General features: G+C 45.7%; 1 protein-coding gene across 1 annotated transcript in view; it reads right to left on the bottom strand.

Moving 5' to 3' along the window:
- AK8 (adenylate kinase 8) overlaps positions 1 to 12,039 on the bottom strand; it is a 132,160-nt gene that overhangs the window by 72,215 nt on the left and 47,906 nt on the right. The window contains exon 9 of the mRNA XM_079706415.1: positions 7,168 to 7,299. Coding sequence (XP_079562541.1) covers positions 7,168 to 7,299 — 132 coding nt within the window. The remainder of the gene's footprint in view (positions 1 to 7,167; positions 7,300 to 12,039) is intronic.

The following is a 12,039-nucleotide window of genomic DNA, read 5'->3' as shown; positions in this document are numbered from 1 at the left end:
CAGGGAATGTCACCACCAGAGAAGGCCCCGCAGGGCCTCGGCGACACCCAGGATTGCTGGCCCAGCCCCGGAGGGTGTTGAGAGTGAACATTCTGGCGGAGAACCGCGTGGACCTGCGTGACGTCCACATTCACGCTGTTATCACGCAGGGGAGGGTGGGGACGCTTCTTGTTTCCATAGTCCCCCTGGGATGACGGCTCCACAGACATCATCAGTTTCTACCACAAAGAGACACACAGGTGCCTTCCTGTCACAAGCACCACTGTGTCTCTAGACCCCAGCCGGGGCCAACACACAGGGCGTGTCAGTGAACACAGCTGCCCTCTCCTTGGCTATGAAAACCTTAACAGCCAAAGCCAGAAGGGTCCAGCCATGTTTTCATGAGTTGGTAATTGCACAGTCTTACTTTTCTTTAACTTTAACTTTAAAGCTAAGGCCTTTACTTCCTGACTTAAAGAAACCAAAACCAATCCTAAAATTAACTGCATAAAGTGAATGTTTAAGACAATGACCACCACCAAAGACGTATTCTTCCGTAATGACATGTTAATTCACTGTGTGACGGCAGTGATCGTATCCAGAGCGGCTGGCAGCTTCGCTCACTAAGGGAAACGTAAGGATTAATAAAGGCTGTCAGCTACTGAGACCTTTAGCTACACCAAGCACCATGCTAGGCATGCTTTGTATTATCCAGTCCTCACAACAAACTGTTGCTTTTTAGATAAGGAAACTGAGAACTGAAGAGGCTGTGTATACTGTCCGAGGTCACGGAGCCAGTAAGTGGTGGAGCTGGGATTCACACCCAGGTCCGTGTGACATCAAACCTAGGCTTAGCTTCCAGTTCAGGACAGGAGGGAGGTGCAGGTATCGTATTCACCTTCTGTCATAAAAAGCCATAAAACTTAGCAAAATATAAGAGGCAACTCTTTTCAGGCACTGGACAAGACAGGCACGGGCTGTGATCCTTGAGAGAAGGGATACACACCAAGTGAGACCCTCACTCGTCCTGGATTTCGACCTATGGGCACTTTCCAAACCACGGCTCGGGAGAAGTGGGACCCAAACACAGCAGCAGGAAACAAGGATTGGAGTTTGGGGCCCTGCGGCAGCTGGACCATGTTGGACAGAATAATGGAGGGGGGAGGGGCTCAGGAGGGGTTCGGGAATCTGCATGAGGGTTTACTTGAGTCACTAGTCAATGCAAAACTGCACGTGTGCAGGGGAGACTCCACAGGGCCTGGGAGACCAAAGCTACGGGGAAGCTGGGAACTGAGTGGCATCTGACAGCCAGAGTGAGAGGTCTCTCTCAACACCCCAGACACGCAGCTGAGACTCCAGGAAGGCCATGCTTCAGGTGTAGGGATACACGAGCCCTAGGGGAATCCTACCCTAATCCCATAGTAACAAAGACTAAAAATAAGCCTCAGTGGGGTCAAGTTGGTCCTCCAGTTATTTAACTGCCTGTTAGAACTCCATTCTTTTTCATGCAATATTCTCAAAGCAGGATCACACAATCCAGACTCTCAAGACTGTGAGAACCATAATGTCCAACATATAATAAAAAACTACTTGAGAGGCAAACAAACAAAAACACCACCAGGAAAATGCGACCCCTGCGAGGAGAGAAAACAGGCCATAGAATCAGATCAAGAGATCACACAGATATCAGAATTCGGACATAAGAACTATAAAATGTCTATTATGAAAATGTTTAAACTTTAAAAGATAATTAAAATGAATGAAAAGATGGGGAATCTCAGCAGAGAAATAGAAACTATAAAAAAGAACCAGATGGAATTTCCAGAACTGGAAAATACAATATCTTAAATGGAAAACATCACTGGATGGGCTGCCATCAGTGAATCTGAAGACATGAAAACAAGCACTAGAAAGTATTCAAACTGAAGCAAAGAGAAGGTGGGGAGGGGACCGGAAAAAAAGAAAAGGAATAAAACTTCAGGGAGTTGGAGGATAATAGCAAACAGCTTAACATACATGTAACTGGAGTTCCAGAAAGGGGGTGGGGGGAGAGAGAGAGAGAGAGAGAGAGAATATCTGAGAAAATTATGGAAGGAGAATTTCAAAATTTGATAAAAATATCAACCCACAGATCCAAGATTCTGATACCCAAGCAAAATAAAGTAAACCACACTTTGGTACATCATCGTTAAATTTCTGAAAACTAAACAGAAAATATTAGAAGCAGCTATGGGGGGGAGTGAGATGCTTTATATATAGGAGAACAAAGATAAAAATAATCTCTGAGTTCTCATCAGAAGCAATGCAACGGAATGCATCAATGCAACAACGAAATGACATCTTGAAAGTGTTAAGGTGGGGGGGACCCTGTCAACATAGATTTCTATAAGCAGCAAAGACATCCTTCAATAACGAAGGTGAAATAAAGACATTTTCAGACAGATGAAAGCTGAATTTCACCAGCAGACTTGCACTACAAGAAATGTTAAAGGAAGTTCTTTAGGTTAAAAGAAAATGATATCAGATGGATCTTGGATCTAAGCAAAGGAGTGAAAAGTGTTGATATTGAGTATATATAAAAGCTCTTTCCCCCCATATCTTGACTTAAAAAAATGACTGTTTAAAGCAAAAATAATTACAATACACTGTAGGGTTTATAACATATGTAGAAATGAAATGTATGACTACAATTACACAAAGAACTAGAGCAAGGTGAAGGGAAATACACTGCTGTCAGGTTCTTGTGTTATACATGAAGAGGTATAATATTAATTCAAGATAGACTGTGATAAGTAATGGATAATAGTTAAGCCCTAGAGCAACCACAAAGAAAATAAAGCAAAGAGATATAGCCAAAAAAGGCAACAGAGGAAATAAAATGGATTACTGAAAAAGTAGTTGATCAATCCAAAAGTTGGCAGGAAAGGAGGAACAAAGAACAGATAACACAAGTAGAAGACAAAAAACCCAGAATGGTAGACTTGAAACCAACCATAAAAAAATTACTTTAAATGGAAATGGACTAAACAATTAAAAGACAGAAAACGTCAGGCTGAATTTTTTTAAAACCAATTATATGTTGTACTCAAGACACATATTTAGAATATAGACACATAGTTAAAAAAAAAAAGAATAGAGTATATACTTATCAGACAAAGTAGACTTTGAGAATTTACTGGAGAGATAGAGGAGCATTTCCTAATGATAAAAGGATGATTTCATCAGGAAGAGATAACGATCCTTAGTGTATACCCACTTAACATAGCTTCAAATTACACGAAGCAAAGACTGGCAGAGACATAGAGAAATCCACAGTTAAGAGTTGGAGATTTTAACACACCTCTCAGTTACTGAAATAACAAGTAGAGAGAAACCATTAAGAACGCAGAAGAAATGAACAACACCATCAAACATCTTATACCTCATTGACATTCTTAGAGCACAATATTCAACAAAACCAGGATACATATTCCTTTCAAGTGCACATGGAATTCACCAATAGAGAGCATAGGCTGGTCCATAAAAAGTATCAATACATTTCAAAGGATTGAAATCATATAGGGTATGTTCTTTTTTTTTTTTTTTGCAGTACGCGAGCCTCTCACTGCTGTGGCCTCCCCTGTTGCGGAGCACGGGCTCCAGAAACACAGGCATCGGCAGGTGGACTCCCAACCACTGCGCCACCAGGGAAGCCTGGGTATGTTCTTTGACCAAAATAGAATTAAAGAAACAAAGAAAAAAGATCTGGAAAATTCCCAAATATTTGGGAAGTAAGCAATACACTTCTAAATAATACATGGGTCAAAAAAGAAACCACAAAGGAGATTAGAAAATATTCTGACCTGAATGATAAAACACAACGCATTAAAATGTTGTGAGATGCAGCTAAAGAAGTGTTTGGAGAAAAGTGGGTAACATTAATGTTTGTATTAGGAAAGAATGGTTTAAAACTCCCGGCTGTAGCCACTGCATTCCGCAAGACCCTATGAAGACAGTACCGTTAACAGCCTGCTCTTCCCAGAGGTTCCAAGTACTAAGGCTTTAGATACACATGACCTGGGACAGTGTTGGGAGGAGCCCCGCCCCACCTCCTTCCTTCCCCCAGCAGGGCCCACCTCCATCCTGAAGCGCCTCTCTTTCTACATATTCCCTGTCCGTGTACCAAATAACATGCACTGCATATAGCAAGCACTCAGTGAGTAAAATTAATAGTATTTTAATAAAATGCTTTATGGCTGTTTCTCGTTAGAAAATTCATGCTCGGTGCAGGGGAAAAAAAAAGTCAGAATTGTGTAATACGTGATTCTACAGAGATAACCAGTTTGGTATATGGATGTTCCTTCAGCTGTTTTCTTGAACATAGACTAACACACTTTTCTGAACAAAAATGAGACCATTCGGGCTTCCCTGGTGGCGCAGTGGATTAGAATCTGCCTGCCAATGCAGGGGACACAGGTTCGATCCCTGGTCCAGGAAGATCCCACAGGCCACATAGCAACAAAGCCCGTGCGCCACAACTACTGAGCCTGTGCTCTAGAGCCCGTGAGCCACAGCTTCTGAGCCCGCGAGCCACAACTACTGAAGCCTGCGCGCCTAGAGCCCATGCTCCGCAGCAAGAGAAGCCACCGCAATGAGAAGCCTGCTCACTGCAACCAAGAGTAGCCCCCGCTCGCCGCAACTAGAGAAAGTCCGCGTGCAGCAACTAAGACCCAACACAGCCAAAAATAAATTAAAAAAAAAAAAGAGACCATTCCCTGAACACTGTTGAGTGACTTGCTTTCCACCCCGCCCCGACGTAACAATACCTCACGGACATCAAGTCACTTTACAGGTTTCTTTTTAATAGCCGCCCAGAGCTTACTTTAACTAATCCCCTTGCGAACAGAGTTTGGGGTTGCCTTTATTTTTCATTATGCATCCTTCACATCTCTTGTTGAATACTGTGGGGAGTGTTTCAGCAGAATAAAGTCCTGGGCGTGAAATCACTGGACCAAAGGATTTGCACAGTTAGCCTGGTAATCAGTAGTGGCCTTTATCTTCCAAAAGGTTGTGCCTGTTTATATACTTGCCAATTATAGACAGGAGCCTTTCAATAAACCTTGTTGGAGTGAACGCTGGTTATTTGTTTGGAGATGTATTCCCACCACCGAGAGGTTGTGGAGATAAGACCCAAGGCAGGGGATGGCCAGGGGGGCCGGGCTGTAGGGGGCTGGGCAGGCAGCTCCTGGAGCTTTGGGTGCAGACAGGCCTCTGCAGAGAGACCCCAAAGGATAGCTCAATGCTTGCCTCTGCAGACCACAGGTCCCCTAAACAGGTTTACAGAAATCTCATGATGTCTTGTATTTCTCAAGAACACCTTTGAGAAATGTCAACTTTCTGAGTTAGTCTCCAAATGCTCAGTTATTGAAAAGAGGCCCCAAATGGCTCTTCTGCTACAAAAGCAAAAACCATGGTGAGCTTTTCTATTTTCATTTTTGGAAAAATCTAGGCAGGTAATTTCATTTCTTTATGATTGGTGTGCTGAAAACAATTTAAATTTAAAAATACTTTTCTTGAATGGGAGTGTCTGCATAAATAAACTTCGGCACAGTGCCAATCATGTAAATTAAGCTGTGCGCTATATTAAGGTATCACTGTTGTGTTTTTCAGACCCTCCCTCTGCCATTAAGGCTCTTCTCACTGTAACTCTTCATATGTCTTCACATAACAATAAGTGCAGGCACTTAAATAAATGTGGGTGTGGCCACAAGCAGACTGTGCCTCATTCTTTACAAAGTCATCCCTAACCACAGCTGGAATTTTATTCTTATAATACTCTTAAGAGGTAAACTCGGAAGGAGAAGGAATGATTTGAATAATTCCATTAAAAAAAAACCTGTTGATAGAAGCAAAGCATTTTTTATCATAAAGTATCCAGGTGATTTTTCCATACTAATTAAATCAGAATACTACTATTTAGGGCTTCCCTGGTGGCGCAGTGGTTGAGAGTCCGCCTGCCGATGCAGGGGACACGGGTTCGTGCCCCGATCCCGGAAGATCCCACATGCCGCGGAGCGGCTGGGCCCGCGAGCCATGGCCGCGGAGCCTGTGTGTGTCCGGAGCCTGTGCTCCGCAACGGGAGAGGCCACAGCAGTGAGAGGCCCACGTACAGAAAAAAAAAAAAAAAAGAATACTACTATTTAGTATTTTTACTAAAATACGAATACAACTATTAGTGTTTTTTTTCCATACTAGTCAGAATAATTGCTCAGTTCTCCACCTTCAATCTACGGGTATGATATTTGTCATTGATTCCTGGCTGGGAATCTCAGTGGCTTTGGAATTTTAAGCCGGAGGAGACCTAATTGAAAAGCATTTTTATTCAAAACTTGATCTTTCTGGGGTGGTATGTATATATTTGCGCATGTCAGTATACATGTATATCTGTATGGTGTATATGTATCATTTGTGGGCGTATACATGCATATTTCTATATTTGGGGGTGTAGGTCTCATGTCTCCTGCTTAAATAAAGTAGAGGTTATTGAGGCTTCTGGAGCACTGAAGTGGGAGGGGGTCAGTGCCTTTAACTCCCTCCAGTGCTGTGTGTCTGCTACAGCCTCCCTTCCAGCCCTTTATCCCCTGAAACCAGGCTGGCATCCAAGACCATCCGGGACCACCCCAGGAAAGACCTGGAGGACTAATTTCAATATTTTCTCTCTTCCTGGTAAAATATTTATTGAAACTGTGCTGAGCTAGAAGTCTTCCTCCGGTTCAGAAACTGTTTGCCTGTAAACACACTGACCTGGGTTGGGGGAACCAAACAAGACCGGAGAAAATAAATAAACAGCAGGTCTACATTATGCAAGAACTTGGGCTTCTGGGGAGACTGCGGGGGCAGGACGGCGGTGCCCCTGGGGCAGAGCACAGAAAAACCGCTGCGCCAAAGGACGTAAAAAATGATGACCGGAAAACGTTCCAGCTCTGTGGGCCGCGGGCGTGTTTTTACTGGTTAATGTTTTTAGGGCCATATTCTTTGGGAGGCAAAAACCTTATCCCTGCAGAGATGGATTAAATGAAAATTGCTCGCAGCAGAGAGCAAGAAAGAGAAGTGACGCCGATCTCCTCGCCGCTCCCGAAACACGGGAAGGTCTGGGAGGGCAGGAAGCAGGGGAGGCTCTAGAAGCCGGGCGGCCGCCGGGGCACTCACCGTTGACGAGGCCATATTTCTGGGCCAGGAGGGCGGCCTGCAGACTTTTCCCGCTGCCCACGGGCCCGCAAAGCAGCACCCTCGGGGTGAACGGGGCGTTAGATCGATGGATGGTTTGGACGTAGGTCAGAGCTGGAACGAGAGGACGTGAGGATCATAAACCAGGGTCCTAAAGAAAGGGAACCAGCTTACGACACCTCTGCCTGGGCTCTTTTAACGGCAGTAAATATTTCTCTCTTTTACAGCTCCGTGGAAACCCCCTGTGAATCTGCTGGGTAACCACAGGGTGAAGCTGCGGGGAAGGAATTACCCTTCAGGCCTGGGCGCCAAGGCGGGAGGGGACAAGGAGAGGCACAGAAGCCAGCCTCCGAGCACAGCACTGCCCTGGGTCCCTCTGACACGGCACAGGGGCCGCGCTGCCCTCCTGGTCCGAGGACGGCTGGCTGTGTGGTTGGGGGCTGGTCCCGGCACACGGAACACACACTGAATACCGGGTTAGGGTGTTTCCAAATTGAATCCGGGCTGAGCCTCACCCTGAAGCCCCGGGGCCAGGCCGACCTCCTAGAGTCAGACACGGGCTTTGATAAACACGACAGGCCACGCGGGGGCCTCGTACTCGGGGACTTCTAAGGGCCTTCGGAACTGGTGGGGAATAATTTGCAGCCACGCTCCAGTGACACCAACTTTATTGCAAGTCTCCAGAGAGGCAGTGATCAAATGGGTCCCGGGAGTGGGCAGGTGTAGCCCTGGCCCGGGGTGGCCCTGGCATCTGAGGAACAAAGAAGTAGGGAGACAGGGCTGAGGCGCATGCACCGTGGGGGGCACTGGATGCCCAAAGCTACTGCACATCAAACCAGGTCACCTCCCTCGAGAGCGGAGGGTAGAGGAGGGGGCACGAGCGGGCTGAGGAGGCCGTTGAAAGTCAGCCACTCGGCACCTGGGCGACGGGAGCGGCCCGCCCGCTGAGGCCGAGGGCGGGGCTACCTCCCCCTCAGTCCCCCTTGCATCCAAAGGGGGTCTCCCTCCCCGGCCCCGCCTCCTGCCCGGGTCCCTGGACCATCCTGCGCAGGTGCCGGGGTGCCTGAAGTCAGCATGTTGGCCGCTCGCCCAGGATGGAATCCATCTGAAGACAGGAAGGTGTCCCCAGGCACCATCCTGAAACCCGCGACAGGTGCGCAGGGTCTTCCAACCTTGTGCTTGACGTCGGGGCACCTCCCCGGCCTCTGCCCACCAGGTGCTGTCACGCTCCCTAGCTGTGACAGCCACAAATGTCTCCAGACATTGTCACATGCCCCGGTGTGGCAAGAGGGCAAAATTGAGAACCACTGGGATATGTTCACTGGGCAAATTTTGAACTCTCAAATCTTTGTAGGATTTTTTGATTGGAAGGGTCATTAGAGATACTATGATTCCCCTCTGTTTTAGAGCTAAAGGCACAGGTAAGTTACCTGTCTTCAAGGTCAAGATGATAACCAGCGTCCTCACGGCAGGGATGCATTCGCCGCTAAGCTAAACTCTACCAGCCTTATCTTATCTGATCCGTGCACAGTCCCCCGAGGGATGTGCTTTTCTTGTCCCGATTTTACAGAGAGTTGGCAGGGCTGGGGCAACCCTCCCAAGCCCACTGCCTTGGGTAACACTTTCCATCAGCGAGATGAACCCGGAGGAAGAGATAAAGATAAAGACAGCAAGGCTGTCTTTATTCTCAGACCTTCCAGGATCCAGCCCATCTGAAGAGCACAAATACTACCGGCAAAGCAGCCTGCTTACAAATGATGCTTAATTTACAGTAAATAACCAAGTTAATTAGAAGTAATGATCCCCCAGACGGTCTCAACATCTAATTATTCTTTTTAAAAATATGTGGTTGCATCTTTACTAATTAGAGAAATGCAAATCAAAACTACAATGAGGGGCTTCCCTGGTGGCGCAGTGGTTGAGAATCCGCCTGCCGATGCAGGGGACATGGGTTCGTGCCCCGGTCTGGGAAGATCCCACATGCCGCGGAGCGGCTAGGCCCGTGAGCCATGGCCGCTGAGCCTGCGCATCCGGAGCCTGTGCTCCGCAACGGGAGAGGCCACAACAGTGAGAGGCCCGCGTACCGCAAAAAAAAAAAAAAAAAAAAAAAAAAACTACAATGAGATATCATCTCACACCAGTCAGAATGGCCATCATCAAAAAATCTAGAAACAATAAATGCTGGAGAGGGTGTGGAAAAAAGGGAACACTCTTGCACTGCTGGTGGGAATGTGAATTGGTACAGCCACTATGGAGAACGGTATGGAGGTTCCTTAAAAAACTAAAAATAGAACTACCATATGACCCTGCAATCCCACTACTGGGCATATACCCTGAGAAAACCATAATTCAAAAAGAGACATGTACCAAAATGTTCATAGCAGCCCTATTTACAATAGCCCGGAGATGGAAACAACCTAAGTGTCCATCATCGGATGAATGGGTAAAGAAGATGTGGCACATACATACAATGGAATATTACTCAGCCATAAAAAGAAATGAAATTGAACTATTTGTAATGAGGTGGATGGACCTAGAGTCTGTCATACAGAGTGAAGTAAGTCAGAAAGAGAAAGACAAATACTGTATGCTGACACATATATATGGAATTTAAGAAAAAAAAAGGTCATGAAGAACATAGGGGTAAGACAGGAATAAAGACACAGACCTACTAGAGAATGGACTTGAGGATATGGGGAGGGGGAAGGGTAAGCTGTGACAAAGTGAAAGAGCGGCATGGACATATATACACTACCAAACGTAAGGTAGATAGCTAGTGGGAAGCAGCCGCATAGCACAGGGAGATCAGCTCGGTGCTTTGTGACCGCCTGGAGGGGTGGGATAGGGAGGATGGGAGGGAGACGCAAAAGGGAGGGGATATGGGAACATATGTATACATATAACTGATTAAATTTGTGATAAAGCAAAAAAAAAAAAATAAAAAATAAAAAATAAATTTAAAAAAAATAAAAAAAAAAAAAAAAAAAGAAAATAAAAAAAAACAAAAACAAAAAAAAAAAAACATTTTAGCCTTTCTAGTAGGTGTGTAGTTGAATCTCGTGGTTTTTGCCACATTTTGCATTTCTGTAATAGCTGATGATGTTGAGTGTCTATTCATGTGCAAATATCTTTTTAAATGAAGTGTCTGTTCAAATCCATTTTTTAATTGGATATTTATATTGAGAATTAAGAGTGCTTTATATAAAAAGCAATGGAAAAAGTCCTTGCTCTCAGATATGTGTTTAGTAAATATCTTCTCCCAGATTGTGACTTATCTTCATTATATTAAAGTGTCTCTGAAAACTAAAAAAAAAAAAAAAAAATATGTGGTTGCTGGACGCACTGCAGAGATATTAAAAAAACAACACAGAGAGAATTTTGCATTCCAATTTTCAATTTATCTCTCTGCATTATTAATTAATAATAATTAATATTCAGACACTCACATTTTTATTTACAATTTCAGGCATGAATTCTTTATGAACGATCATATGAACTTTTAAATTTAATTAAGTAGTTTGGAAGTAATTAATGTGTAAATTCAGAATCATGGCATAAGATAAATGTTGTGGTTGTTTATCTTCAGAGTGCAGTGTTTGCTACTAAAGACTCTTCCGAGATGCGAAATCACTGGAAATTTATAAGGCATCCATAAGCCTGGCATTTTTTCAAAGTAGCATCACTCTCCAGACATGCCCCCTCGTATACCGACCCCCTTCGGAGAGCGAGGCTGTGCCGGCTCTGGCTCTCCCCCTCCGTAAAGCAAAGCTGCTCAGACAACAAGGCCAGCAGCAGGTGGGGACCGGTGGGAGGGCCGGCCGGTCGGGGGAGCTCAGAACAACCTCCACCAAAAGTAAACTTCTCTTGAAGAGATTTGAGAGAATATACCAAAAAAGGGCATCGTAAACCGTCAAGTGTCTTAAAATCCCTGCGGAGGTATTTTCATTGTGTCAGGCACCGGCATCGCACAGAAGGGCATAACTGCGTGTGGAGACAACTGAAGCTCAGCAAGACTTTTAAAAAATGAGGGAGCTCCCTGGCGGTCCAGTGGTTAGGACTCCGTGCTTTCACTGCCAAGGGCCCGGGTTCGATCCCTGGTCGGGGAAGTAAGACCCCAGAAGCCGCACAGCGTGGCCAAAAATAAAAATAAAATGAAATAAATAAAAGAAAATAATAACTTTAAAAAACTTAAAAATGATCAATGCAGCTGCTTTGGGGGAGAACTCTTCCAACTTTCCTTGTCTTTCGGGACCGCATGTTGAATCCTGATGATAGCAACGTCCGATGTTTACTGAGCCGTTCTCTGCACCAGCTCCTGGGCTCAGGGCTGCGGATACCTGCGTTGCAGGATCTCATGGAGCCCTCTCCTAAGTCCATGAGGAAGGAAGGATTTTTGTTCCCATTTTGGGGACGACAAAACTGAGGCTCACAGGGGTTAAGAGAGTTGCTGCAGACTGAGCAGCTGATGTGCGGTGGGGCTGAGGTCACCTGGCTCCAAAGTCTCGGGACTCAATGGTCACACCCTTGACCCCCAAACAGGCCTCTTTCAGCCCATTTCTGGGAAGCTGCTGTGAACATCTGTTACTGTTCCCAACGGCAGGGCCGTGCCCGGCATGCGACTGCCTACCCCTGCCCTCAATGTGGGCTCAGGACACCTGAGTTGTGTTGTGGTTTTTTGGGTTTTGTGGCGCTGGTGGGTTTGTACGTTTGTTTGTTTGAATATTTATAAATTTTCTCTCCCTCCTCCTTCCTCCTCAGGGCAAGACTTCTTGCTGCATGTCCCTCCCACCCCGGCCCTCACCTCTCCTCGCCCCACCCCGTCACCGTCAAGTTCCCTGACCATGCGGGCTGTAG

The sequence above is a fragment of the Hyperoodon ampullatus genome, assembly GCF_949752795.1.
Source record: "Hyperoodon ampullatus genome assembly, chromosome: 6".
Lineage (NCBI taxonomy): Eukaryota > Metazoa > Chordata > Mammalia > Artiodactyla > Ziphiidae > Hyperoodon > Hyperoodon ampullatus.
Note: the sequence above shows the minus strand (reverse complement) of the source record. Positions and strands in the feature narration are given on the sequence as shown.